General features: G+C 42.9%; 2 protein-coding genes across 5 annotated transcripts in view; both read left to right on the top strand.

Annotated features, from left to right (window-relative positions):
- The window catches only part of LOC120798089 (nck-associated protein 5-like), a 93,685-nt gene extending 89,694 nt beyond the window's left edge, over positions 1-3,991 (top strand). For all 4 annotated transcript variants that reach the window (XM_040142109.1, XM_040142107.1, XM_040142108.1 and 1 more), the window contains one exon: positions 1,640-3,991. In XM_040142109.1, coding sequence (XP_039998043.1) covers positions 1,640-1,954 — 315 coding nt within the window. In that variant the 3' untranslated portion in view covers positions 1,955-3,991. The remainder of the gene's footprint in view (positions 1-1,639) is intronic.
- A 1,317-nt stretch (positions 3,992-5,308) lies between these two features.
- On the top strand, positions 5,309-13,958 carry LOC120798090 (ly6/PLAUR domain-containing protein 1-like). The gene is made up of 4 exons (XM_040142111.1): positions 5,309-5,476; positions 8,072-8,206; positions 10,859-11,128; positions 12,349-13,958. Exons 1-3 carry the CDS (start codon positions 5,428-5,430, stop codon positions 11,104-11,106), a joined length of 432 nt encoding a protein of 143 aa, XP_039998045.1. The 5' UTR covers positions 5,309-5,427; the 3' UTR covers positions 11,107-11,128; positions 12,349-13,958.
- Positions 13,959-15,266: the final 1,308 nt, after the last annotated feature.

Genomic DNA, 15,266 nt, shown 5'->3' with positions numbered 1-15,266 from the left:
AAAAGAATGGAGAGCTATTAAAATTGTTATCTTGCAAACAAAGATTTGTTTTCTTCTGTAATGGTCCCACATAATTAGGACAAATGTGATAACAAATGCAGGCTCTGGAACCTGATTTCAGAGGGTGTGCAGAAAATTTCTTCAAACGGAAGGGAAATTTACAAAAAAAAGGCCCAAAAATTTGTCGGTGGTTCTCGCAGTAAGATGTTATGCAGACGGCGCTTTATTTTACTGCAACAGCTAGAGGTTTTATTGTTTGGGGAGACTTGCCTACAGCATTTGTACTGATGAAGTCATGAGACTCACGTGGACCCACATTTGCAGAACCTGCTTCTAAATGTTGCTTTTGGTCTTCTAGCGTGGTAGCGTTTTGATGAGGTCGGTGACGAAGAAACTTGGCAACTTTTAAGATCAAAGAAAGCCTGCGGGATCCATTGCCAACATGTCGAAGTTTTTACCACTTTAACAGCGCTCAGATCTGTATTACCGATGAAGTCATGTTTATGTGTTCATGCTTCTTGTGTGGAGCAGTTCTGGGCTTAGGTCTGAGGGGAGACGCGCCTCGCGGCGAAATGCCAAATAGTCCAGGTTTTGAGCTTCCCTGGGGGTTGCTTGAGCCCTCCAGCTAGTCCTCTGTCTACTTACCCCTGCAAAAATACCTGTGTAGATAGCTGCTTCTCCAAGGCTGGGATTGCTATAGGAGAAGCAGAGAATCTTGTTTACAGCCTCTGCGGAGGGGTTTGGATGCCCCATTAACTAGCTCCCTAAAGTGCCTTTTGAGGCATACAGTAGCAATCATGAAGTATGCTCAAAGAGTTGGCACATCTTAAACAACAAGTGACTATTTTTAGGTTTATGTGTTGTTTTGTGTCATTATTTTGTTTCGTCACGTACCACTTGGTTAATGCGGGGCCTTTGCACTTTTGTTGTTGAGTCTAATCACTGCTGAGTTGCCTGAAGGCGTGCACCCTCGAAAAAGACCGACAGGCTCAGATGTGATGACACCATTTGGTCCAGTGATAAGACCTACAATAATATCATTTCTCAGTTTTAGCACCGTCTGAACTGCCACGACTCCAAGCACACGTCGCCCTCTAATCATTAGCGCATTCCGGATGAAACTACCCCTGCTGACTGAAGCAGTGTTAAAAGATAGCAGCTTCAGATGTAACGTTTCCCTTGAGTAACACCTTCCGGATTATGCTAATCTATAAAGCAGACTGTCAAATTCTGTATAAGAGAAATAATACATCATACAACGCAGTTAATATAACAGGGAGAGTGTGTGAGCCCAGATGCCCAGAGATGCACGTCTGCCAACACGCAAGACATACATTTGGTCCTTGAGCGTGATAAAAATCTCAATATAGATCACTATCATGGTCTCAAGCGGCGTCAGTCTCATTGCTTTGCAGCACAACACTGCAAACGAGATGAGTTACATGGTGCAATGTCAGACTTACTTGTCTTCTTGGTATTTATTGTGTATCTGTCAAAGCAAAAGAAGTGAGTGTGGAGACAAGGAAATGCTCTACTTACAGTGCAACAAACATTCAACGTTAATCATGATGCAGGAAATCATGTTTCTTAAGCACAAATTCTGCTCTCTATTGATCTATGTTCCTTTTTTTCTCTACAGAAGGAGATTCCCCTGGAGAAAATGCCCGTCGGCGCAAACCAGCCGGGCTCTCTCGACTTCTCTTTAGAGTCCCTGAACAAGCTGAATCACAGCAGCTCCAGCAGCGGCAGCCTTTACCCAGACGCCGGCTTAGGCGGCCGCAGAGGCGACTGCCACGCCGACGCCGGGAAGAGCGCGGAGGACTGCTGCAAGGTGGACGAGCCCTCCTCCTCCAGCTTCTCCAGCAAGCCCGGGGCAGATCCAGTGGGCTCCCTGAGCGACTCGCTGTATGACAGCTTTTCCTCCTGCACCAGTCAGGGCTCCAATGACGTGTGAGGGGCAAAGAGTCAGAAGGTAGGGCTGCAGTGAAGGAGTCCGGTCCACGTCTTGAGTCAGGTTTTAGGGCCACTTAGACATCACTTTGTGTTCTTGGCCATTACCAACTTTTTCCTGCCTTTTCAAGTTCTCCTCTTCCTTTCGAAGGTCCATGCATTGATTGGTTGGATATTGAAGGGTATGCTAGGCCTACAGAGTGGGTTTTCAGGCAGCCTGGTCTCGTAGAAGACTCAGACTGGACTGACGGGTTCTTGACTGCAGCCCTGCCTCAACACATGGAGCCCTGTCCTCTCTGCATACGACACAAAGCACTTAGTAGAGCTGGGGACACAATGATAAAACCTCAACCCAGGCATCGAACCAGAACTTTGAATAGTTTGACTCTGGGTGTGGTTGACTGGACAGCATTACACAACGTTGTCTCATTGCAATTTTGTAGTTATCTCTTTTCCCCATGCTGGGGAACTTTTTATCATTGCACTGTAACAAAAAAAAATGTACAAAGTTTGTAAGGAGTGTAAAGTGAATTTATTAGCAATTATTCACGCAGTGATAAGGCTGGGCATCTTCTTGGGACAACGGTGATGGGCAACATTGGCGTACAGTTGCAACAAAAGTGTTGCTTTTGATTGAATTCCTGTTGGTTGGGGAAACTAGATTTAAACCAGAGGGGTCATTTGTATGTTTTGCTGCTAAGTATGTTGTCCATTTAAGTTGCCCAAGAAAATTGCCCACGATGAATCACAACTCATAATAATACACCTGGTTCAGCTTTGTCTACTTCTTTTTTGAAGGAATTTTTTTTTAATCATAATTTCTGATCATTTGAAATCATTTTAAAGGTAAAACCTGTTGCCCATCGCGTCGCTGCGTGTGATCGTTTCAGCAGTTATGCAGCCGATAATGGCAAACAAAGCAGAAAATATTGACAAATGTTCTTCACGTGACATGAAAATGATCACCCCTCAGCTAACAAAACTCATTTTTAACGGCAGATTATCTCATGATGCCAACTGACGCACGGCTTATTACGTTTCCACGTGGTACATTCACTATTGTAACGATGTTTCAGTGTCTGACTGATACGCAGGTACAGCAAACAACCAACTTTTTGGCTTGAACGCACCCAGTGTCATTGTTGGTAGCTCAGGGAACATACTGGACTAATGTAGATTGTAAGACTTAAAATAGAGCCATCAGGAAAATGTTGACAAACACAAATAACACTCAGTCTGTTTCTTTTTTTTTTTTCTTTTTGAGTTCCTGATACAAAACTCCACAATCCACACAGTCTAGTTTATACTCTCATGTAGCACAGCAAACCTGAACTCTCCAAACCTCAGTTTTCCTTTCATAGTTGTATATTACCTTGTATATAAAAATTGCTATAAGTTAATATCAGAATGGGCATTGCTGATTGATATATGCAAAGTAGAAAAATAAAGAAACAAACAAAAAAAAGATGTACATTGTTTGCCAATCATTCAACCAAGGTTTTAAGTCTGCTGTTTGAAAATGGCATGTATCTTTTCTTATGGAATTCTTTAGGGGTTCTTGTTTTTTTTTGTTTTTTGTTTTTTTTGCTTTGTTTTGTTTTTAAAAAGTCTTTATTTTGATCAATAAGAGCTAATACTAAAATATTTTATCACTTTATTTGAAAGACATATTTGAACTTTAGGCTGAAGTTACGCCAAATTTCTACCTGGAATTTGACCAGCTGGTGCTAATCAACAGAGCCGACTGTGTGTTTCAATTTTTCTATGAAACTGTTAATATTGTATGAAGAGAGTCTGAAGAGGACTTGTGTATTTTTCTAGATGTCCAGTATTTATACCCACATTTTGTACTGTCAGACTGTAGTGTGACTGTCATGCTTCACCTCTCTCCTTAAATGTTCCTGGTTCCCTTGTAAAGAGAAATGGTTACCAGCAGTGTTACTTTGGTAATTATTATTAATATTATTGTTATTATTATTATTACCGTGTGCAATTTTGTCTGTTACACTAGACTTTAATGCTATATTTTATGTAACTATTTCCTAAATAAATATGAGAAACTATTTCCTATTTCAGCCTGAGCTGTATGGTGTGTGTGTGTGTGTGTGTGTGTGTGTGTGTGTGTGTGTGTGTGTGTGTGTGTGCGTGTGAGTGTGTATTTGTGTCTGTGCGTGTGAGGCAGAACGTGCATCCATGCCTAAAAGTGCGCGGGCGCGTGCAGGTGTGCGTCACCGGGTGATTCATCCGTTCAGTCTGTGAATGTGGAGATAAAAGTTTGGATAAAACCCGAAATCTTTCACTCACTCACAACAACACACACACACACACACACACACACGCCGCGGGCATCGTGTGTAATCACCGCTTCCCACTCGCAATCTGTCAGCAAGAGATGAGGCACAGAGCCGGCGACGGTTCGCTCCGAGGCTGCGCCCGGACCGCTCACTGCGGAGGGATTTAGAACCATTAGTCCCTTGATGGGCAATTATGTGCGTATAAATAAACGCAATTAGTTCACGCCCGCTCGGATGATCTCTCTCTCTCTGTCTCCCCCCGTAGCTCGGGTTCAATATATTGTATCGATCGCAGAAACCCGTTCCAAAGCAACAGAGTCCGGTTCCGTTGAAAGTCAGCGTTGAGATGAGCACAGCTGGGTGAGTCAAAAAATCGTGTCTACCCACTGATCTGTCGGAGAAACACTTAAAGGAGCAGGCTACAGAAAAGCTCGCCAAACACTGTAAACATATACCTGTATGACTCATGAAAAGCACGTAAATAGACGTAAGGAGTTAGAACTGTGACAAAGAAAACTGCCACCGAGGTCATTATAGGCTCTGAGTCCCCCCCCCCTAAAAAATACTGGTGAAATATACTCAAGATACAAGATACTGACAGACAAGAAAAGCTCGGGAAAAGGTCGTAGTGTCACCGAATGGTTAGTTGAAGTATGATAGTGAGTTCTTGGGAAGTGAAAAAGTGCCTTAAACTTAGATCCTCCATAGGATCTAATCCTTTGTAGGAATAATAAATAAAGCTCGCTCTAAACCCACTCAGGCCCTAATATACAGATGCCACTAGTGCAGGTGTACAACAGGATATTACGAGGAACAGAAGTGGTTTCATCTGCATCTTCGATATAATTTTTAAAAAAGGGAAAAAAAGGGGGGGGTTTCCTTCCATACGACTTTCAAAATGTCCATAAACTCACTACCTGGAAGCTCGAAAAGCCTCCACAGGAACGTCCTCATCATTCGTTTTCCATCAGCGCATGAGGACCCACTGACTGAGATATGAAAATATCACGTGGTGCGCCTTATGAGTTCTGCGCTCCGGATTCCGTCCCCAGTTGCGCCGGAGCAGATCAGTCCCACTTGGCGGAGCTTTCGGGGATGACGAGCGGATCCGCGTCCTCCGTGCCTCCGTCTGAACAAGTTGGCGGGGTCTGATGTTTCCCCGCCGAGCGTCGTCTGGGAGAGAATGCCTCTTCTCGTTCTTGCGACTTTATTCGGAGTCCTTCTCGACGCAGGTAGGTGCGGGTTGGAGGAGGCGGCAGCCGCTGTCCTCAGCCGGCGCGCGGCGGCACGGGTCGGAGCATGGACATGAGTGCGTAGCAGAGGGGGGGGGGGGGTGCAGAGACTTTAGACCATTTAAACTTGAGATATCGATGTTCCGAAATGTTTGCAAATGTGATTCTGATGCCACTATTGTCTAGAAAAACCGAACTCTTGCCTCCCGGTGACACTTTTTCTCTGCACCCGTAAAGTCCGTGCCTGGGGTCCGATCTCCAGACCTGAATACAACACGGGGCGTTTACTGTTTGGTTTTTGTTTAGTACTCTTGGGGAAACTTAAGGAAAAATGAAGCAAACAACGGGCGGTGATTGGCAACCCTGTTGCGTTTTTGGTGATGTCTTTAGGCGCTGAAATAAAACCGGTGTTTATCAGCCGTGTATTTGCTTTGAATGAGGGATTTCTCCTCTTGATGCTGCCTTCTTGTGCCTCTTTGCTCTGTTTTCACTGGCCGGCGCTCATGTTGGGAAATGGGTTGCTGTTTCCAGAGCTGCTCCTGCACCTGTGTCTAATTTTTTCTTTGATATTGTTATGTTTTGCTGTGCCTGCAGTGATGATAGTAAACGGGACTGTGATGAAAAGTATTGGTTTTTCAATTGTTCTACACCTGGGTCCGAAAGGTGTAAGGGATTTGGGGTTATTTTTCTTATCAGCTTCTGTTTTCTGTTGTGGAACTAAGAAATAGATTCAGATCAATTTTCTAAAACTGATGAGCCGAGCCCAGGCGCTGGATTTTTCCCAGCGGTGTGACAGATATCCCCATAAGAGAGTTCCTCGGTTTCGTGAGTCTCCCTCCAGATGATGGATGGCGGTTTCAGGCATTTGCTTGGTTTAAAGTAATTAAGCCGGGGTTGTGCTGTTATATGTGGGCCTTTATCAGTTGCGTTTGATGGCGCTGTTGGAGTGGAGATTAATGATTGGTGCCATTTTAATAATTACACCAGTGATATCTGCCAGTGGGGATGGATAGCCTGTGTGGGAAAGAAAGGGCAGGCGTGTTTGTAGGACTTTTTTTTTTTTTGATTGAATGCCCGTGTGATGCTAGATATCTTATAGAAATACCAACTGAACCTGGCAGGTGTAGTGTATAAAACAATTTAGAGTGTCAGTAAACACTGACTCAGGCAATGTCAAAAGTACTTTCTGTGAGCGAATGTAGTGTCGAGGGTTATATTTTCCTGCAGCTTTCTCTGAAAAAGCATCCAGAGGTTCAACGAACTGAGTAGACTTCACCCCCCTACCTGTGATGCAGTGCGTGGCCAGTGGGAAGATGTCACGTTCATTGCACATGGGTGTCGCACAGCTGGCATATTGTCTGCAAAAATGTTCTCCGCTTTAGGTCTCATAGCTCGATTCCCGTCGATGCCTTGCCCTCTCTGTCGGGCCGACGTGCACGGTGGATACTCGGACTCGTGATGAGGTTCTAGGCGGCGAGAAAAGCTCATCTGGGGCAGTTTTAAAAAGCATCGGATGACATTTGCAAAAGCTGTGTGAAGTGCTGTATGTTATCTTTACAAGAAGGTGCTGTAGCAGTCAGGCACTCACATTTTCACCACCGCAGGGGATGAGAAGCATCTCTGCACTGGCAGAGCACATCAAGTCTCTCTCGCTCCCTGTTTGTATCATAAATGGAGCTTTATCACCTACAAAGATACATGGGTTAAAGGGGAATTTAAAGGGATCCCGCTGTGCTCTCACCTCACAGTGGCCCCTCTGCTAGTCATGTCACAACACTGTGCAGAAGATACAGAAGACGACACGGCACTCTCATGGAGTACCATTAGTCTTGTTTGGAGCTGAAGCATCTTGAAAGGCTCTCGCACGACAGCAAAATCTATAAAAGCCTCTCCTGCTTGACTCAAAGAAAAAACATGGAGAAGAAAACCAATGGGCACAAAAATAGGTGGAACAAGAATATTGTGAACACAAGTCGATGTTACACTCTAGAGCCCCACTGGTACTGGATTTTCGGGGGCCTATATTGATCCCGAAAATCGTCCGAGCTTTTATACACTCTGCACAAAAGAAGAAGGATGCGTCCTGTCATGAGAGGACAACATGGAGAAAAACAGGAAATAGGTGGCATTGAACCAGTACAGAGGAAAGCAAGAATGTTGAAGCTGGACCGATATAATACGTTTTAATATAACAATAACTAGAACTTCACCCTAATCTCAAAGGAATAGTTTTAGGTTTTAATGTATAGTTTTACAGTTTGACGTACTTGTTGTGGCGAGAGTTAGATGAGAAGATCGATACCAATCACGTTAGCTTCGTTGATGTCGAGGAAAATGTTTAAGTCGTTGCACCTAAAATGTCGAAACACGTAACAGACATGACAAACAGACATTCGTGCTTCAAATTCTAAGCCCATTTTCCGAAACTCTGTCAATTATGTAGCTTAATCCAGCTTCTTTCCTTATCATATTGTGATGGCAGGATTGAACATGAATCTGTCTGTCTAATCGATTCCATAGGGAAAAACACAGTCTTCTATAAAACCAGCAACAAATGTGTACATTTTGCCATTCTGTTCCTCCTCCACGGTGCAGGAGATGCCCTTCAGATCCAGTGTTACCAGTGTGAGGAGATGAAGCACAATGACTGCTCCACGCCTGAGTACATCGTCAACTGCACCGTCAACGTACAGGACATGTGTCAGAAGGAGGTGCTGGTCAAACCTGATGGTAAGCGACAGTTCGCTGTAATGTGAGTCTTTCTTTGTGAGTGTAAACACGGAAAAATGCTGCAGGGTTTGGTGTAGTATGAAGGCTACTTCGCTGTTGCCCATGAACTACTGCACTTACTAGAATGGAAAAAAACAAAACAAAAATCAAAATCTAACACGTTTCCCATGATTGTCAACCACGTCGAATGTATTACGGAGCTGATATGGATCTAAATTTTCCTATATTCTATTACCGAAATACAGTTTTGGAGGATCATGCATCCTTGGCGGAGTAATAGGCTTTCAAGGTTTTCATATTCTTCCACGGGATCCAGGGGCAAAGCCAGAGAAGATTGAGAGCTGAGGCTGCAAGTGCAAGGGCTGGGTCATCCAAAAGTATCCAGGTAGAAAGCCAGTGTTCCTATTTATCTGTAGAGAAAAAGGTGACCTCCTGGAAACTGGAGACGCAGCCGAACACAGCGCTCAGAGAAGAGTGAGCTCTGAGCATTAAGTTTTATTTCCTTGCCATTTAGATGAGGGCATTATTAAGTCACGAAGAACCAGCATTTACTTATTTTATTTATTTATTTTTGATATACAACGGGACAGACAGTGATCATAAATACTGATGTCTCAGCTGAGATGAGCCGGGACGCGGTCGTAAACAAGATTGCCTGGGAAACAGCAGGTCAAAAAATATCACTTCAGAAGATTTTCTGCTACAATGTGACATTTATTGTCAGGTCATGCAAGCGCAGCCTGTAAACGGCACATTAAATTAGCTGTGATGTTTGCACCCGTTTGTCTCATTTTCTCTCGTGACGGTAAAATGACAAATAAGACTGAAACACTCCTCACCGAGGAAACCCAGCTATCCCTTCTTCCTCCCCCCAAAAACCTTCTAATCCTCATGTGTCTGATTTACGGAGCCGGCAGAAGAGACCGAGTTGGTCAAAACAGTCTCCCGTGCTTTTCAGTGTAACAGGCATTGTTATCGGTTCTTTTCTTCCTTCGCCCCGCTTCAAAGAAAGAGAGAAGCATTGATTGATGTGTGGGTTGACTCGCTGTGTTACAGGAGTCACACTTGCACAGAGCAGAAACGGCATCCGGCTGTGCAGCACAATCGGTTCATCCCTGCAATGTGAAACCTACACAAACAAATGCGGAGCCGTCCGGTGGTTTTAATGTTCACGCTCACTTTCACATGAGGCAGTTTGGTGTTGTGTTGACGCCGTGAAACGCTGTCTCACCGAACCGCTTTATTCAGCTCATTCGTCAAGGAGGAGAGACTTTTCCTCCAGCTGCCAGCGACACAACATTGGATTAGTTTTGCACTGCCGCGCGGAAAATAAAACGGTTCAGCCTGTAGGGTGTCGAACTGACTGTTTGCTAAGGAGTTTAGAGGGAACTGTCTTTTTTTTTAGCCTTTGCTAAACCAAAAATACCAGTGAAAGTGTAAGGAATGGATTAAACAGGGTGTTTATCTGCTATAATGTAAGCTGCGACCGTGTGGCTAACTAGCTAACTACCTACAGGAGTAGCCCAACCTTATTTCCAGGCCCAAGGCACATCATTAACTGACTAGGTGACATTAATTTGTTACAGTTACAGTATTCGTTAAGCAAAAAAGGCCAAAATCATAAAAAGAACATGTGGTACCTCCTCGCGATGTGAAAGCTGGTTCCGGACGCTACCGGGGTTTAGGGTAACATTAGCAGCCATGTCAAGCTTTTTATCGGATTTGGGTAAGTTTACTCCAACAACCCCTTGTTTACCGTTTAAGGTCAAGCATTCTGTCTGGCACAGAGACTATTTCACATTATGTGAAGCATATCAAACAGCGGTGGGCTTGATGGTGGGACACGCCATTTTGCAAATTGACGTTTACGGGTCCAGTAGCATAGCAATGATGTCCTTGAGTAAAACCTGCAACACTTCAGATGTTTTGTACTTTGCCTCGACAGACAGAGCAGCAGAGTACTGGTGCTTTCTGCGGAGTATGCTTGGATACCACAAGCACACAGACTATCGTCGAGGAAAAATTCTAGGTTGTACATTTTTCTGCTCCCTCATCAATAAAGAGCATTCCCAGATAATGGAACATTGTGCCTGCAGAGATTGAATTTATCTGAAGTAGATATAATCAAAATTTTTTCTTGTCCAGAAAGAGGAAATTTTATTTGCAGAAAAAAGAAAAAAACACAAGATAAATAACACACGTCATATAAATGATAAAATACTTGCTGTAACATACCATACGAGCACATAAGAAATAACACCAACCTCACTTGATAAGGGAGTCCATGGCTCCCGAGTGCAATAAAAAGTTACAGCAGACTTTTTTTCCCCTCATACAAGCATACAAATTGTAGGAACATATAGCACACTGACAAACATCCGTTAATAAGAACGGACAGAAAGTCAATTCTCCATAACCCTATAGTGCAATAAAATTTTGCAGCATTGCAAAACACAAGATTCTTACACGTTACATCTTCAATCTAAACAATCTAATTACAGGAACGGGGAACAATGAATCACAACCTCTCTCTCAGTCTGATGTTATCTTTTGCATGGTGACCGGTCACTATTAACACTTTCTCTTTCTGGACAAACTTAGAAATTCAGAAAACACAAATCCCTCTGGTCTATTGATTCTTTCTTTTTGCAGGAATACATTATCGGAAGTCCTGTGCCTCCTCTGGGGCTTGCCTCATTGCCTCCTCTGGCTACCAGCAGTTCTGCACCGGGAGGCTGAACTCCGTCTGCATCTCCTGCTGCAACACCCCGCTCTGCAATGGGCCTAAGAGGAAGCGCCCCGTACCCTCGGCGGCGATGCCAAACCTACAGACGAACCAGCCTCTTCATCTCCTCCTGATCTCGTTCCTGCTGCCACTGATGCTCCTCCCGCGGACGTAGACGGTCCCACCGTATTTCCACCGTACAGTTTGTTGTCCTTAGTCCAAACCATAGAAAAGAAAGAAACCTCCCTTTGCTGCTCTTGTTTTTGGCTCTTGTCGGTTCTCAGTCAGCAACCTGTCATCCGGCAAGGTTAAAGATTTTGTTAGCAGGAGAGGAAATCAAATCAAATTAGTTGCCCTTGAAAAACTTGTCTGCTCTTTTTGCTGTAATTTATCTGTGGCCTATACACAAAGAACTAGCCGCATACATACACATGCAAATGTATAAACATAAGTTCAGACCACTTTTAAGCACTTTTGCCCTCTTTTAAGCACGACTTTTCAAGCATGGACTACTGCTAGATATTGGATGCCAATAAATAGTGGTAGCTACACTCCAGTAGTAATGAGTGTCTTCAGAGAAGAGAGGATTTCTGTAACACTGGGGCTAACAAGAACTGAGTGGTTGGGCTTCAGGTTTGGTTGCTTTTTATCTGTGTAAGATCTATTCCCCCAACAAATTCCACAACCCAAGTTGTGGAATTTTGTGTCCTAAGAAGCACAAAATCTGACATTTTGGTTCCATTTCCAAAAGCATGTGTATGTTGACCACATTCTGTTGTGTGCTGTTGTTCTAGCGCTATTTTTCATGATTCGGAATTGTTTGACATTTTGGGAAATCCATTTCTTAAATGACCCGGCTTTCTTGAAACAAGGAAAGGGCCTATAAACTGTTTCCCCCTGTTTCCAGTCTTGGTGCTAAGCTAGGCTAAGCTAACTGGCTGCTAGCTGTAGCAATATGTTTAATTTACCGGGTGTTTCCAACTTGGCAGCAGTTTAGAGGCCCTTTCCTGTTTTCAACACATACGCCTGTGCACAAAGGCAGGTCCGTAAAGAAACGGCTTTCCCAAGATGTCAAACTATTCCTTTAATTGGAGCTAATGGGCCTCGCCCAAACCATGTGCAGAAATGGTTTCTCCCAGTTTGGTGTGGAAGAGCTTGACGGTCCTGCACAGAGCCCTGACCTCAGCCCCATCCAGCACCTTGCGGATAAACTGGAACACCGACTGTGAGCAAACATCGTGTTGGACCTCACTAATGCTCTCGCGGCTAAATGGGAGCAAACCCCAAAATCTGGTGGAAAACCTGAAGCCAGAAGAGTGGAGGCTTCTACAGTCGCACTTTGGTATTTTTTTCAGCATTTAGCATTATAGCATTTCAGAGACTGAATGAACACATATTCTGTCCTTTTTTGTCATAGGTTCACCCTGGAGCCTGGACCTGCGATCATTGCTGTGGTATGCTGAAGGAGCAGACTTGGACACCATACTGGCATTGTATCATCTCAGCGTCATGGAGAACAGTGAATCTGATCGATATAGCACAACAACAACAACCCAGAATGACACTGCAGAACCGGAAACCGGAAGTATACCGAGCTTTCTCAATCATGTATTGCTCTTGTTGCCAAAGAAGGACAATCCAGTCTGCGACCGAGGCATCTTTCAATTTCTTTGCTTTTTGTGAAGTGGAGCGTTTTGTGAAGAATCTGCTCTGAAGTTGTTTTCTGGTTATTACATGGTGTAAAGGTAGTGGTTACTGTAGAAAATAATATTTTGAAGCTTTTATTCTCTGGGCTTTATTGGAATTATGGTTTGACGCAGCAGTGTTAGTTTTGTTTTTCGTGTTGATGCTGTTGCTGTCGCTGCTCAGACTACTCGATTTTTCTTATTTCAAACTGATTACAACGGAACTGACCTTACGAATCCAAACCCCACTTACATTCTTCATATGTTAAGATGAAGAAGGTACTTTGTTTCAGGCAAATAAGGACTGATATATGAGGTGTCTTTCAGCATATTATCCTGTCATATTTATGCATATTTTCCACCACCATACAGTATTGACTGACATTCTACTACCGGGAGTATGAAGAATGCTGAAATGGTTTTGGAAAGCCTATTTGTGTTTTTATTCATCCACTATCATCAAATTGGTTGGCTTAATTCTGCCATGTGAGCACTTTATTAGAGATACTGTAGAGACATTAATATTTCATATATTACTTTTTCGAAATGAGATATTGAACTGTCTTAGAACTAAACATTATAAAATTTGTGTTACATTGACATAGTGCAGTATAAAAACAACCTATAAGCACAAATACATTCTTTTCAGGGTGATATCAACCATATTTCCCTTTAAATTTATACTAGCTTAGAACGAAAGAGAGTCAAACATATGCCCAAACCATAGTTAGTGATGCATGTAGCCACTGTGGTACACCTAATAGTGTAATTTATAATCTAATGAAAACTAATTTGACATATGGATCATATTTCCATGTTCAGGTGGACATGATAGGAAATTTACATGCTTACATTTCCCTCTAAATCGTTTAGTTACCTATTTATTTTTTTCATGTATTTATTTATTTGTATCGTGAAGTTTTATTTGACTGCTTGCATTATTTTTTCCAGCCTGTAAAGTAGTATATTGATATGTAGTGAATGTGCCGTAGGCAACAACAACGCAGACACTCGCTCACTGCATTTTAATGCCACAGATGATGGTCTGGTCTAAGGTCTAGAGCAGAGCAAAAAGAATTTGCTTTGAGGTTCCATCTGACGATTTCATTAGACCTTGACTTCACATTATTATGATATGAATGTTGTAAAATATTCCGATACTTGTTTCAGAGCATCATTTGATTGTTATGGAGGCAAAACAAAAAACATTTACAGTTTCAGACAGAGACGGACCATCTGATAAATGTTCATGCCGTTTTTGTTTTTTTTTTTCATTTTACTGGTCTTCTGTGAAGAGTAACACTGTATTCTGCTGGTATGTGATGTAAATAAATGTTGCAGAAAAAAGGGACCGGTCAAGTGGCGAGAGTTCATGTTTTCACTCAGTAACAAGAGCTCGAACCCTTACATCATTTGTTATGTAGGAACTTCACGTCTCCGCCCAATGGCGTTTAATTTCATGAAAATACGCCCGTCTGCATTTACAAGCCTGTAATTTCCTAATTATATCCAAGAAAGTTTCCTGGAAAGAAAGTTGTGATTCGGTAGCAACTCAGGGGAAACAGAGACAAAGCTCTAGCACAGTAACGGTATTTGAGTTTACTTGAGTTTTACTTGAAATAACTGCTGCATTTAAACCCAAGTAAATACTCATTCATTTGTTCTATTGTCCATATACTGTATGTTCAATTGGAGGTTTGAATATCACAGTCTTGCAACATGTTCTGAGGACTTGACTAAAAGACTCTGTTGGTTGTGCTATCAATTAATTGGAATTAATTAGCTGGAAGTACTGTCTCTATATTCCCTGTACAGTAATTATTACCAAATTAGGTTCTCTCTAGGAGCCTTCTCATAGATTTAAAGGGAACTACAGGACCTGCAAAGTCTAGGAAATGGTCCCAACGATGGGGCTTCCCCACTGATTGAGTGAACAAACATGGAATATTGCCATGCTAACGCGCGTTCCTTCAAGATAAAACCAAGAAAAAGCCACCTTTGTGTTAGGTGGAACGGGGTTTAGATCAAATCCAGAAGCGGCAGCATTTTTCACTGCAACAACCGCCTCCTACATCTTAACATTAGAATTCACCTCACCTCGGCTATAATGGACGAGCTTTTGGGGCTCTAAAGGGATCGGGCGACTTTATTTGACTCTCTGGGAAATGAAAACCTCCACTGCTGGTGGTCCCTGGGTGGTTATTTGGGCCTAAACGCTCTCTCCATACCTTTAACCTTCAAACAGCCAGGCTAAGCATGGCGCGGAACCAGGAGCTTTATTGAATTAGCTACGCTTTCGTACGCTACCGTCACTCAATTACTCATCTATTGATTATTTTGCGCATTGTGCCTCCTCTGTGGTTTTCAAATAAGTATGCACATGCATTTTTAGTGTTTTTTTTTTTCCAATGTTTAGCTTTCTGTGTGCTAGGATTTATGCATTATTGAGCAGAAAGTCTTTCAGGAGTATATTCTCCATTTTATTACTGTGCAGGTCTGTGCTGTGTGCATTTTCAATTACTAGCCTGCACTGAAACCTGATAAAAGCTTTATATGAAACAGAAGATTAAGGTTTTGTCAGAATGAGCAGAGAGTACAGATTAGACATAATCCACTCCGTATTACAGCAGTCTTACAATGGCTGTTTTTG

The sequence above is a fragment of the Xiphias gladius genome, chromosome 13 (genome assembly GCF_016859285.1).
Source record: "Xiphias gladius isolate SHS-SW01 ecotype Sanya breed wild chromosome 13, ASM1685928v1, whole genome shotgun sequence".
Lineage (NCBI taxonomy): Eukaryota > Metazoa > Chordata > Actinopteri > Istiophoriformes > Xiphiidae > Xiphias > Xiphias gladius.
This window is presented reverse-complemented; position numbering and strand designations above follow the sequence as displayed.